The 13,497-nt window shown below is 44.9% G+C and overlaps 1 protein-coding gene and 1 long non-coding RNA gene across 10 annotated transcripts; one reads left to right on the top strand and one right to left on the bottom strand.

Moving 5' to 3' along the window:
• The first annotated feature begins 2,656 nt into the window (after positions 1-2,656).
• On the top strand, positions 2,657-11,344 carry LOC109757650 (nucleobase-ascorbate transporter 3). Of its 4 annotated transcripts, none has more exons than XM_020316470.4 (15): positions 2,657-3,244; positions 3,918-4,138; positions 4,816-4,913; positions 5,031-5,207; positions 5,382-5,482; positions 5,570-5,645; positions 5,727-5,786; positions 5,906-6,102; positions 6,202-6,298; positions 6,383-6,469; positions 6,699-6,757; positions 10,149-10,240; positions 10,323-10,400; positions 10,485-10,645; positions 10,764-11,344. In XM_020316470.4, the coding sequence occupies exons 2-15, from the start codon at positions 3,973-3,975 to the stop codon at positions 10,989-10,991; spliced, it is 1,677 nt and encodes a 558-aa protein (XP_020172059.1). In that variant the 5' UTR covers positions 2,657-3,244; positions 3,918-3,972; the 3' UTR covers positions 10,992-11,344. The 4 variants fall into 4 exon arrangements, with proteins under 4 accessions (XP_020172059.1, XP_020172067.1, XP_020172073.1 ...); XM_020316478.4 differs by having other exon boundaries at positions 2,679-3,244; positions 3,915-4,138; XM_020316484.4 differs by having other exon boundaries at positions 3,238-3,598.
• Positions 7,399-10,142, bottom strand: LOC120964366 (uncharacterized). Of its 6 annotated transcripts, XR_012184199.1 has the most exons (4): positions 8,584-10,142; positions 8,405-8,467; positions 8,239-8,300; positions 7,399-8,145 (listed from the first exon to the last, which is right to left on the bottom strand). It is a non-coding gene; the product is annotated as an uncharacterized lncRNA (long non-coding RNA). The 6 variants fall into 6 exon arrangements; XR_006663646.1 differs by having other exon boundaries at positions 7,399-7,920; positions 8,053-8,145; positions 8,239-10,142; XR_006663647.1 differs by having other exon boundaries at positions 8,405-10,142.
• Positions 11,345-13,497: the final 2,153 nt, after the last annotated feature.

Below are 13,497 nucleotides of genomic sequence, written 5' to 3'. Positions count from 1 at the left end.
TTTTTATATCTTTCAAACATGGCTTTTCCTTTCAACTAGAAATGCCTTGTTAGTAGAAACAACAAATAAAAAAATCCAGCTTGGCAGACATTGTGTAAGATTCATCCAACCATAACTAGTGTATTGGTCAAGTTATCTGTATTGCTTTCTAGTAGTAGTACCAGGAATGCAGCAATACCGTTGAAATTCCTATCGAAATCCCGGTAGAAGATTGAGAAGGAGCACGGGGAAAAAGAATTCGTGACGTCGTAAACACCGGAGTCTTATGAGATATTTTGACATCCATATGAAAATAATATACATTGGATTATGACTGAGGCATACAACCTAACACCGTTTTTGTCATTTTTTCTGTACTAAACGCCAGAGTGCTAGACTCGATGACACTAGTAGTCAAGACCAACAATGAGAAGCTCATGGCGAAACAACATTAGAAGCTTCAGCTAGAGAACAAGAGTTCAGATGGTGCTCAGTTTAATTTCACTGCTCAAGGACCATGGACATATTTCATATTATGTCCCAAATTTTTTGCGTCCCCCTTGAGTAGTGAAACTAAACTGAGCGACAACTGAAACCTTGTTCTCTACTACCTCCATCCTGGTTTATTTGTCTTCTTTGTATTTAGTGTCAAATTTTGACCATAGATTTAACTAACAAAATGTTAATGCATGTCATAAAAAATTATATCATCCAACAATATAATTTTTTATGACATGCATTAATATTTTATTAGTTAAATTTATGGTCAAAATTTGATACAAATTATGAAGAGAACCAATAAACCAGGACGGAGGTAGTACCTGAAGTTTCTGACGTTATTTTGTCAAGAGCTCCTTATTGTTGGTGTTGACTATGAGTGTCATCAAGTGTGCCACTCTTGTGTTCAGTACAAGAAAAATGACAAAATCGGCGTCAAACTTTGTGCACCAATAATATTTCAACTTATATTGTCTTCATATGGATATAGAAGATTTGATGAAATCTTAATGTTTATAACGTCACAAATTCTTTTCTCCATGAGAGGGCGCGCGCATGCGCGCGTAGCCGAAACCACCACAGGACGGTGGCCCCGGCTGCGTCGCGGTTCATCTGTCATGGACCCATGAGGCCATCTACTCGGGTGCGCGCCGTCCGGGCAGATCGGACTACACGAAGAGCCCCAGAGGCGCCCTCTAGCGTAATCTGATTTTGGCAATGTGAACTGGCTCCATGCTTTCTACTAGCATCATCTAGTCATAATTGATGGTCACGTTATCTGTTTTCTACAGATTTTAAACAACATGGTAGTATTTTGGTTATCGATTTCTATGAAGCAATGAATAATGCATAATGTTTTGACAAAACAATTTGATTTGTTAAACATCGAAAAAAATTGGAAGCCCCACTAAGCCAACGAATAGCTAGTAAGGCCTAGTTCATATTCTAATATGGTAATATTTCGTATTTCGAGCATTTGAAAACCTTCAAAATTGTTGTGCCTCATATAGTCGTATAGGCTTTTCAAAGGAACACGAAACTACTATTGATATTTACAGGATTTTAGATGAAACAATTCAACATCTACAAGATTCTGAACTTTTTTTTGTCTTTCAAACATGGCTTTTCCTTTCAACTAGAAATGCCTTGTTAGTAAAAACAATAAATAAAAAAGTCCAACTCGTAGACATTGAGCTGATTCCTGTGAAACACTTGTAAGATTCATCCAACCATAACTAGTGTGCTAGTCAAGTTATACGTATTTTTTTTAGTAGTAGTACCAGGAATGCAGCAATATCGTTGAAATTCCTACCGAAATCCTGGTAGAAGATTGAGAAGGAGCACTGGGGAAAAGAATTCGTGGTGACGTGAACATCGGGATCTTATGAGATATTTTGACATCCATATGAAAACAATATACGTTGGATTATGATTGAGGCATAAAATCTAACACCGATTTGTCACTTCTTTTGTACTGAACGCTAGAGTGCTAGACTCGATGACACTAGTAGTCAAGACCAACAATGAGGAGCTCCTGGCGAAACAACATCAGAAGCTTCAGCTAGAGAACAAGAGTTCAGATGGTGCTCAGTTTAATTTCACTACTCAAGGACCATGGACATATTTTATACCATTTCTCAAATTTTTTGCGTCCACCTTGAGTAGTGAAACTAAACTGCACAACATCTGAAGCCGTGTTCTCTACCTGAAATTTCTGACGCTGTTTTGTCAAAAGCTCCTTATTGTTGGTCTTATCTACTAGTGTCATCGAGTGTGACACTCTTGCTTTCAGTACAAGAAAAATGACAAAATCAGCGTATAATTCAATGTATGTTGTTTTCATATGGATGCAAAGGGTCTGATAAGAACCTGATGTTTATGACGTCACAGATTATTTTTCTCTCATGGGAGGGCGCATGCGAGGGTAACTGAAACCACCACATGGCGGTGACCCCGGGTGTGCTGCACCCGCGGTACACCGTCATGGACCCATGAGATCATCTATTCGGGTGCGCCGTCCGGGCAGATCGGACTGCCCGAAGAGCCCCGGGAGGCGCTCTCTAGCGCAATCTGATTTTCGCAGGTGGTCTATCCAGGAACGCAGCAACACCGTAGAAATCCGGACTGATGAAAAATCCTGGTAGAAGATCGCTGTCCCATCCGCCAAATGTGATGGGACCTACAGTCGCTAGCACCACTCGGGGAAGCAGCGAGCGGCGCAGAAGAACCTCTCGCCCGCGTCAATCCAATTTTAATGCTGCGGCAGCCCCCCTCCCCATCCTCGGAATTCAATACAACTTTCGAAAAACAATCATTTTTCTAATGCGCCCCAGCTACCTAGATCCAGCCAAAGGCTCCAAGCCCCATCAGCCAGCACTGTTCGGCCTCCATTAGCGGCGCACGAGCGAGCTTCTCCGCCCCCTCGCCTCCGCTGATTACCGCTGGTGCGATTAGCGGAGCGCTCACGAAGAGAGAGACCAGCAGTGAAGGCGAGGCCTTCGAGCTCGCGATCCCTTTTCCTCTGCTGCTGCCCGCAAGATTACAAAATCCCGCGTTTGTCCTGTTGCCGCTGCTGCCGCTGGCGCTGCTCTCGGGAGGGCGGCCATAGAAAGGAGATAAGGAGAGGAAGAAACGGAAAAAAGAAAATAAAGGCTGGAGGCTTTTGGAGCTCATAATTTTTGGCCTTTCTCTGCGCTCCCCGGGGAGATTTTCCGGCGCTTTCTCTCTTTCTTTCCGGAGGTGGGAGAGAATCCAGCCTCTGAATTCGGTGAGTGAGTCCTTTCTTGCCCCCTGCTGCTTTTCGTGTGCAGAGTAGTATTTGGTTTGATTCGCTTCTGTCCCTTATTTTAATGTGCTGATGTGAGGCCTTTTTGTTGCCTTTTCTATTTCTTGCATCCTTTTCACTGCATTTTCTTTGGAGATTCTTCTTGGGACAAACTTGCAGGAATCACCCAAGTGAGGCTCTCATCGGCCATATCTTGTTGATGTTTCTCTTTCTCTCTGCCTGTCACTTTCCTCCCAACTGTAGGATAATACTACTACACTTTTTTCCCCTCAAGATTTGCATCTTTGCTTGTGAGTGAGTCGCCCATGGAGTCGTGGTCAATTCTTGTGAGCTAGGGTAAGATACAAGCAGCAGCTGCAAGGCTGGAGTGTCTGTGTTCTCTTCTCCTCTGCAACCTTTCTGCTGCTGGCAAAGTGGCCGTTTTTTCATCCCCTTGTGAGAGGCGAGAGCTGCAATCTTTGGAGTGTAGTTACTCCCACCCTCCAATTCCTGGCACTGGTTTACTCTACTGATTAAATGCCCTAAATTCCGTTTTGTGCACTGCTAAAAAATTTGTGCAATCAATGCGAAGCCCCCCGACTGCGCGCATAAAAGGGGGCCAAAGGTGTGAAGACCCAAGAGCATCCCCTGATTGTTTTTCCTTCCTGTGCAGCAGTTTCTGGTCTGGTCCAAGGCGAGAGAGTGTTCTTGCTTGAGTCGGTGTTGATCCAATGGGCGAGATGAACCACCAGCCCGGGGTGCCGCCGCCGGTGGGCGTGCCACCGCCCATGGGGATGCAGCCCATGATGAACGCTCCGGTCGGCGCGGGCGCCATGCACCAGCCCTACGAGCAGTTCAACCAACTCAACTACTGCGTCCACTCCAATCCTTCTTGGGGTACGGAATCCAATCCTGGCTCCCCTCTTTAACTCCCCTGCCCGCTTTTACTTTCTTTTGCTTCCTCGTGTACAGTTCGATTGTGCGCAAACAGGACGATGTAATCTCAGATTTCTAGTACTACCTACAGATTCAGGCATCTTTAATTTTGGTTTGCAGATGGCTCTTGGTCATTCTTTTGTTCAAGGCCTATCTCAGATTTCGGTTTGGTTGCGTTCAATAATGCTCTGTTTTGTGAAGTCCCCATACATAATCGACTTCATTCATGTATTGATTTTGTTGAATCTCCTGTTCATGTAGAATTATGGCCTTTGTTATTGCATACTTTGTTGATCTGTGAAGGGCTGTACCTACTATTCGTGATGTGAATCTGGGATGTTCAATTAGACAGCTAGCAACACTTCTATCAGGTGCTGCTATAAGAGGCAATGTTTTTTCATGGAACAAAAAGAGGAATTGTTGTGATCTGCCACTTTGAAGTATAGAAAAGAGAAGTCTATGCATACCTAATCTTTAAAAAAAGTCTTTGTCTGCATATCTCCTGTAGTCTTTTATACTTCTCCTTTGCATATATTTAGGTATGAACGGTACTGCTGGAATTGGTTTACTTGTTTGGATATGATTAGGATATATGTAAAACTTGCACTTACCCTGTTCTATTATGCCATCATCTACAGTTCAGGTAGCAGGGCTTGCATTCCTCCACTACCTAGTGATGTTGGGCTCGACTGTCATGCTTGTGTCAATTATTGTTCCTGCAATGGGTGGTGGTCCTGTAAGTATATCAATTTGTTTTACTATTCATAGCATTTAGCATTTTGTTATGCATCGATGTAATTTCCTTGAGGATTTAATGTTGATTCCCTGCTGCTTTTGTTGTTCTTACTGACAGGGTGAGAAGGCTCGTGTTATTCAAGCGTTCCTGTTTGTGAGTGGCATTAATACTCTGCTCCAAACACTCGTTGGGACACGACTTCCAACAGTTATGAATGCCTCCTTCGCATTTGTTGTCCCAGTGCTGTCAATAGCCAGACAGTTTAACACAAACGACTTTGAAAGTAATCACGAGGTAGAGTGGTGCTAATTTGCTCAGTCATAACACTCTTTTATCTGTAATGTTTAACCATGCTCCTTGTCTCGTTTTGGCAAATGTTATTTGGAATGATAGTTCTTTCGAGGATTCATTGATAAATTATCTTTCACATGGTAATATTTACACTTCTAACTATTGAGGCATCTGCAGAGATTCGTTCACACAATGAGAGCAACTCAAGGGGCTCTAATTGTTGCTTCAATCCTCAACATGATTCTTGGATACAGCAGAGCATGGGGGGCATTTGCCAAGTATGCATCCTGTAGTACTAGTTCTTAGACTTCATATAGTATTATTTTCTTTTCAAGCTATTAATATTCATGTAATTTACTTTGCAGGAAATTCAGTCCTGTAATAATGACTCCTGTTGTTTGTGTCGTTGGTCTTGGACTATTTCAAATTGGCTTTCCTCAGGTATGATTTCTATATTTTAGCAGAGGACTGAACATTGAGAAAGAAAGAATGGAAACATATAATGTTTATTTTCCATGGTAGGTTGGAAAATGTGTTGAGATTGGGTTGCCAATGCTAATTCTTGCGATTGTTGTGCAACAGGTAACAACTTAAAATCTCCTTTTGTATTTTCTGATCGAAATATTGATTAATTTCCATTTTAGTTATGCTATGATTTGTGAAGCTGGCTAGGAACCAACTGTTCAATTTGCTCTATGCAGTATGCGCCACTTTACTTCAGACATATCCATGAGCGAACAACCTTCTTGTTTGAGAGGTATTCGTTGCTTCTTTGTATCGGCATTGTGTGGGCCTTTGCAGCTATCCTTACTGCTGCTGGTGCATACAACCATGTTTCGCTCAAGACACAACAGCACTGCCGCACTGACAAGTCTTTCCTTATATCATCTGCACCATGGTATAGCTCTTGAAGATATTTCTTATGAACTAACTTTACGAATCATAAATGTTTGGAGCAGCCATTTTTAATCCACTCTTTGCATGCCTGCACTTTCAGGATCAAAATTTCATACCCCTTCCATTGGGGTCCACCAATCTTCACTGCAGGTCATTCATTTGGAATGATGGGTGCTGTGCTTGTTTCATCTTTTGAGGTTAAAGACTAATTGGATTTCCTTTTGTTCTATCTTCTTTCGTGCATTCTTTCTGCTAGAGTCTAATTGTGCTATCTTGTGTAGTCAACCGGTGCACACTTTGCAACTGCACGTCTAGCCGGTGCAACACCACCCCCAGCTCATGTTCTTACTCGAAGTATTGGTTTACAGGTGACTGTCATTTCAGAAGTTGTCTTATAAGGGCTAGTGAAATATGGTTATCCATGAATACTAGAATTTGAATGCTTTCCTTCTCCTTACAAATGCTTTGACTGGATGTATATGCTAGAGCACAAATAGTTTCAAGTACTTTCTATGTGATGTGATGATTGGTTGTGCCATACTTTCTTTGATTCGTGTGCGGATTCTTCTGGGCTGCTATTAAAGTGTCTACGTGCAGGGCATTGGGATATTCCTGGCAGGACTGTGTGGTGCTCCAGCCGGTTCATCTGTATCAGTGTAAGGGAACAACTCCTCCCCTGCCCCCTCGTGCGGCACAGTCACAAGTCACGTGTAGGGTTTTACTTTTATAGAATAGTCTCACGCGTAAATGAAATGTATTCCTGCATTGTAGGTATGATGATCCAACATTGTAGCTAAGTTTATCTTGGGGCTGGTTGTTGACTTATTATTAGCAACCGTAATTGCCTTAAAAACAGCTTTTTTCATGCCATCAGAACTTATCACGTAATCTCGAGGCTGTTCGTGTCGGAAATATACTTCCATCTACTGTTTAGGTGCTAGTCTGGTGATAACCTCACACAATGAAGAAAGGAAGAGGATGCAAGCAAGAAAAAAGAGTGGAAATGGCATACCTGTCTAGGCCAATAGCACCAGAGCCTCCATCCATGGCGCCCACCACTCCCAACTCTTTCGCTACCAGAGTGAGTGATGACGATGACTTGAATTATCTGATCCAAGGAGGAGGTGCTTAATGTTGCCCGGACCTCGATGGATCTGGTGGTGGAGGACAGACATGACAAAGGTGGGAGATCTAGCAAGGAGGAGCACGTTCTTTATCGGAAGCCTTAGTTGCCATCTGGCTAGTAGGACCAATTCCAACTCACCTACAAAATGTGCCAAGACTTCAAATCCAAAAGTTCCACCTCAAAAATCAACTTTGGAATTTAAGATTTGAACTTTACAAGAGTTAAAAGCAAAAGTTCTAATCACGAGCTCTGGTTGTTGTATGCCAAGCTCAGAAGAGCTTGGGACAATGACACTTAGCACTTTAGGAACACCAGACGCACACACTCTTTCTTGCTTGCTCCTTGTTATCCGCCTGAAGTCATGTTAAGCACACCTAATTGGTCATCCTCCCCATGATGGTGACGGAGGCAGAGCAGACTGAGGAACTGCCTCTACCCTCCTCCAATCGACTTGGTCTTGTCTCCTAGATCAAGGTATTTGTTATTCTTCGTCTAATCAACACGGTCTTATTGGTATCTAGTTTACTATTCTAGATCTTCATCTAGCTGTTCTCTTTATTTTGCTACTCCTTCCTAAACGTTCCTCTAATCGACTCGATCTTGTTGCTTTGTTCTAGATCAAGTTATTGGTTATTCTTCCTCTTCTATCCTAGGTAGCAGCAGGAGGAGGCGACGAGTAGAATAGTACTCCCTCTGTAAAGAAATATAAGTGTTTAGACACTAAAGTAGTGATCTAAATGCTCTTGTATTTATTTACCGAGGGAGTAGCAGAGAATAGTGAGATCAGATCTATAGTAAAACAGAGAAATGAGACGGGAAACTAACCGGGAGGTGGATTCAGCCATCACAGCACGCCATCCTAGATCTGATTCTTGGGTGGGCCACAAAGGTGCTTTACCGGTAGCGAGTTCTTCTGATCTGGACAAAGCAATAAGACCAAATTGATTAGAGAAAGGACTAGCAAATCAAAGAGAACAACTAGATCGAGATCTAGAGTAGTAAAACAGATACCTTTATCTAGAACAAAGTAATAAGACCGAGTCAATTAGAGGAATATTAGCCGATACCTTGATCTAGAACAAAGCAACAAGACCAAGTCGATTAGAGGAAGGTAGAGGAAGGAGTAGCAAATAAAAGATAACAGCTAGATCGAGATCTAGATTAGTAAAATAGATACCTTGATCTAGATCAAAGCAATAAGACCCGAGTCGATTAGAGGAAGAATAGCCGATACCTTGATCTAGAACAAAGCACCAAGACTGAGTCAGATTAGAGGAAGGAGTAGCCAAAAAAAGAGAGAACAACTAGGTTGAGATCTAGTCTGGAGTAGTAAAATAGAGGAGATGGGAAACTAACTGGGAGCTGGATTCAACCCTCAGCACGCCATCGCCATCCCCGCCTAGATCTGCTTCTTCGGTGGGCCACAAAGGTGCTTTACCGGTAGCGAGTTCTTCCGATCGAGAACAAAGCAATAAGACAAAATCGATCAGAGGAAGGATTAGCAAAACAAAGAGAACAACTAGATCGAGATCAGTTGTAAAACAGATACCCTGATCTAGAACAAAGCAACAAGACTGAGTCACAACCCACCATCGCTATCCCCGCCTAGATCTGCTTGCTGGGTGGGTGACAGAGCCTTTACCGATAGCGAGTTCTTCCGATCTAGAACAAAGCAACAGGACATAGTCGATTGGAGGAAGGTAGAGGAAGGAGTGGCAAAACAAAGAGCTAGACTGATATCTAGAGTAGTAAAATAGAGGAGACGAGTGACTAACCAGGAGGTGGAGTCAGCCATCACAGCACGCCATCGCCATCCCCGCCTAGATCTTCTTGGACTGGCGACAAGGGTGCCTTACCGGTAAGAGGTAGTGAGCTTCCCTAGGACGTCGCTGCCAGGTTAGGCTGCTGGTGGCGATGGTTTGCGGTTCTCCGTTGGAGAAGTTCTACGGGAAGGGATGAGTTGGGGGCGGTGGCTCAAGGAGGTGGAGTCGCCATCACAACACGCCATCACCATCCCCGCCTAGATCTGCTTCTTGGACTGGCGACAAGGGTGCCTTACCGGTAAGAGGTAGTGAGTTCTTCCCTAGGACGTCGCCGCCGCGTTAGGCCGCTGGTGGCGATGGTTTGCGGTTCTCCGTTGGAGAAGTTCTACGGGAAGGGATGAGTTGGGTGCGGCGGCTCAAGGAGGGGAATGGAAACCTAATTTCTCTTTGTGTGTGGTGGCTTTATAAGGAGCGGAGCGAAAACGTAATAGCCCCACCTTCCGAGGCGGTCGTCTGGGCTAGTTGGGCCGGCAAAGCAGGCCGACAGCCAAGTGAATCAGCGACGGCAAGGAAGTACGGGTAGAATGTTTCGGCTCGACTGCTGTCTCGTGCTTCTAACATTTCCTTCGCGATGCCGATGCTGTTCACACGTGCTTCTCCTCTCACCGTAGTCTCCCACTCCACGGTGGTGCCAAGTTGCCAAAACTGCCCACCTTGTTGTGCAAAGAGTTTTGCCCAGTTTGTGAACCTGAAATTTAGGCTGCTTGACTTACCATTTGTGCCGAGCTGCAGGCTCCAGTTAGCAGCCCTCAATGACTGGGAAGCTAAATGCAACTAACCATTTTTTAGGGATAAATGGAACTAGTCTTCATCTGGTCAATGACTTCATAACTATGGTGCAATCCAACGTTTAAAAAAAAGTAGTAGTGCAATCTGACGGTGGTTCATGCACGCGCTGTAATATTGCGACAGGCGTCCATATATTAGGCCGGGGATTTCTAGTTAGAACTTGGGAATACTATACTGATGATCTTTTAGCACATCACATCTGAATATAACCCAGTCTATTGTTTCTCAAGACAAAGTTTTCCTTTAGAACTATTTATGCTATGCCTTGTCATCTGCAAACACTAGACTTATCTTCCTATATAAATGCAGCGAAAACATCGGGCTACTTGGATTAACAAAAGTTGGAAGTAGGAGAGTGATCCAGATATCAACTGGCTTCATGATATTCTTCTCCATATTTGGTAATTCTCTGTTCCCACCTTGTGTTACTGAAGGAAAGAAAAGTAAATTCTGGCTCAAATTTGGGAACTTTCATTCTTGCAGGGAAGTTTGGGGCGTTCTTCGCATCAATCCCGTTGCCAATCTTCGCAGCAATTTACTGCATCTTGTTTGGTATCGTAGGTGAGCCAGAACTTCCTTTTTGTGCTCTTGTATATGTGTTTTTTCACTATATTTGGCCTAACCAATGTATTTTGCTGATACCAGCTGCTGTGGGAATCTCGTTCAGCCAGTTTGCAAACAAAAACTCCATGAGGAACATCTACATCATTGGACTATCCTTGTTCCTTGGCATCTCGATCCCTCAATATTTCGCAGAGTACACCGCTTCTGCTGGCCGCGGACCTGCCCGAACAAATGCAGGATGGGTATTTTAAGCAACCCCCTTTGCATCATTGTTTAGTTATCATCTCAGTTCGAGCCTCGAGTTCCTGGTGTGTGAATTTTTATTTCTAAAATTCATCTCTACGTTCTTTGTTGCCGCAGTTCAATGACATCATCAACACAGTTTTTGCCTCCGGCCCAACGGTGGCGCTGATCGTCGCGTCGCTTCTGGACAACACGCTGGAGCCCCGTGCCAACGAGAACGACCGAGGGCTCTCATGGTTCACGCCATTTCTGCGCCGCCGTAAAGGGTACTCGGACCCCAGGAACGAGGAGTTCTACAGCTACCCGATACGGGTCCATGACTTTGTTCCGCACCGGTTTCTCTGATTCTAGAAGGGGTGCTGCTAATTATCCTGTGCTGCTGTGCAATGTAAATCCCCTTTGTTCTTGTTAGCCTTTTACCCCCTGTGGCCCGTAGCGATTGGTGCGGTCACAGGTTTCAGCTTAGTGGGATATATGGTACAAGGATGCTAGGACTTCCGTCGTTGCTGTTGTTGGCCGTTTGGGCCAAGGAGTTGGTTACATGGTTGACGTAGAGTTTTATTGTCCGGGTGTAATGCTGTCTCTGGGGAAAAATGAATGCAAAAGGATGATAGTACCTCAATTATTGGTTACCGAGGCAGTGATGTGTTGATGAACCTTCAGTGCGTGCGTTGGTTTATGAAATCTTTGCAAGTAAACTGGCCTGATCTTTTGCATTTTATCACAAGATGCTCAAAATCAAAGGTTGGTAGGTATGCGTACTCTGATGAACTTGCAGTCGGCGTGTGCCTAGTAATTGCATGGATTCACATGGTCGATATCTTTTGGTCTATAAAAGAGCAGCCTGAAGAGACGGCCTATGCCAGGAAAACGAAGCGCGGTTTTCGTTCGTGGAGGCCACGGCAAAGGCCGGCATTTGCTATTGTGAGATTGTGAGGCGTTGGGAATATGGAGCTATTGTGTCGCCCTGCCCACAGCGCTTTCATGTGGGAAGAAACGCTTTGCTTCTATGGTCGGGGCAGCTGAAATTGCAGGGCTTGCTTTTACATCCACCCGGGAAGTTGAATCCCGGAGCTCTCCTGTCAACTGGAGTGCTTGAGCAGCCGGCTGGCACTGTTTTGTAGCCTATAGTGCCTTTTTCTTTTCTTTCAAGAACAGCAGCCTATAGTGCCTGTGTTATGGTGAATGTCCCGTTACACCCGTATGCGAGGCTCCTAGACCCAGTCTCAGTATTGTGCATACTCTAGTACCCATTTGCAGAGTTGTGATGTAACTATATCATCATGTTCGAGCATGGGTGCTATAATGTATTGCAAGAGATCACATAGTGCCTCACTAGGAGTAGTGGTGTGAGATCTTCTAGTCTACTATACAAGAGTGGTCGCCCCCCTTTGGGGTACACCTTCATTTCTACGATATTGCTGGAGAGATGAACATTCTATTAAATTTCTGGCTTTCTTAGTCTGTTAGGGGAGAGAAAGCAAGCTTATGGTGCTTTGGATGTTGATGAAACAAATTCGCTGTGGAGCCTCACTTTTGTGGGCTTGGCAGGCCAAGAATTTTTGGAGCCCTCGTGTTCTTTCCTAGCCATCTCAGGTAGTCAATTGTAATTGTTTGTTGCCCCTTATAAACTGGAATGCCTGAGTTCGTTGTGGAGCTACTAGATCGTTTCATATGACTACACCCAACTTGAGAGGTTGGGGCAATTAAACATGACCCTAAACACAGTGTCATCAATCCACTAGTTATGCAAGAGGCACCTTCCAGACTTATGATGGTCACCTCCTCTTTTTCGACAAGGGGAATATAGTAATATTGCGGAGATACAAATTACACCCAGCCCCTGCAACAATGCAATGTGGTAAAGACATTACGGATGCACACAACCAAAAAACAAAAAGAAGAAGGAAAAAAATCCCGCCACAGTGATCAATTCCTTGTAGCTGCAGCATGAACCACCACCTAAACTAACACCCGAAGTCCAAATTCTCCAAAAGCGACGCCTTAAAAAAAGGAAACAGTGCACAAGCATCGTCATCGCTCGATCCTAAATCTTAGGTTTTCACCCTGGAGAAGATCCGCACTCTCAAAACAATGCCTTCAATGTCAGCCAAGCACAACCAATTAAGGACAGGCCTTGGGTTTTCACCCTGAAAGCTAAGATCTATACTCCTCATGTGCTGCCACCCCCACTTGCCGATGCCGCTGTTACGAGTCACGAATCACCAAGCAAAGTCCTCATCGCCATGAAGACCCGATCCGCCATTACAAGGCCTGAGACCTCAACCACCATGACGTTCTCCGCCATTGTCTTCACTATGGAAATCGAAATACCGAAGTGTCCCATAATGTCAACATATACCCAAGCTTCGTGTCACACCCTCCTGAAGCCACTCGGGCTGAAATAGGGCCGCACACGACCGAATCCCATTCGATCCAGCAATCTACAGGCGTCAAGCACCCAATGAAGATCTCCGGGGGAGCATTCCGGAACTCGTCAATGGCCAGATCCATGAGGGCCGGTAACCGGCAGAACACCATCTTAGAGCAAAAAGAACCCAAGGACCGCGCCACCCGCCGGTTCCCTACAGCAGGCCGGAGATCTCAGCGGGCACCACCGCCACCACCCGCACCACACGGAGATGAGTAACCGAGCCGCACCGAGCACCCCGAACCAGTCGTCGTGCCGTCCTCGCGGCCACAACGGCAGTCGAGGTCGCCGAAGAGATCCGGGGTCGTCGCCCCGACGCCCATCTCCGTCGGATGAACCACGTCGTCCAGGGCCACCATGAAGCTCCGAACGGAGATCCCGCAACACGAGAAAGTATGGGGCCCCCACTGCAGTCAACCG

Source organism: Aegilops tauschii, chromosome 5 (genome assembly GCF_002575655.3).
Source record: "Aegilops tauschii subsp. strangulata cultivar AL8/78 chromosome 5, Aet v6.0, whole genome shotgun sequence".
NCBI classification, from domain to species: Eukaryota; Viridiplantae; Streptophyta; class Magnoliopsida; order Poales; family Poaceae; genus Aegilops; species Aegilops tauschii.
The sequence above is the reverse complement of the archived record's forward strand: the minus strand, read 5'-3'. Positions and strand labels throughout refer to the sequence as shown.

Excerpts from the sequence above, each read along its gene's own strand:
- LOC109757650 (XM_020316470.4), top strand. The coding sequence starts at position 3,973 with ATGGGCGAGATGAACCACCAGCCCGGGGTGCCGCCGCCGGTGGGCGTG. Across the intron at positions 4,914-5,030 it reads CTGCAATGGGTGGTGGTCCT|GGTGAGAAGGCTCGTGTTAT; the intron begins GTAAGTATATCA and ends TCTTACTGACAG. Across the intron at positions 6,758-10,148 it reads GCCGGTTCATCTGTATCAGT|CGAAAACATCGGGCTACTTG; the intron begins GTAAGGGAACAA and ends ATATAAATGCAG.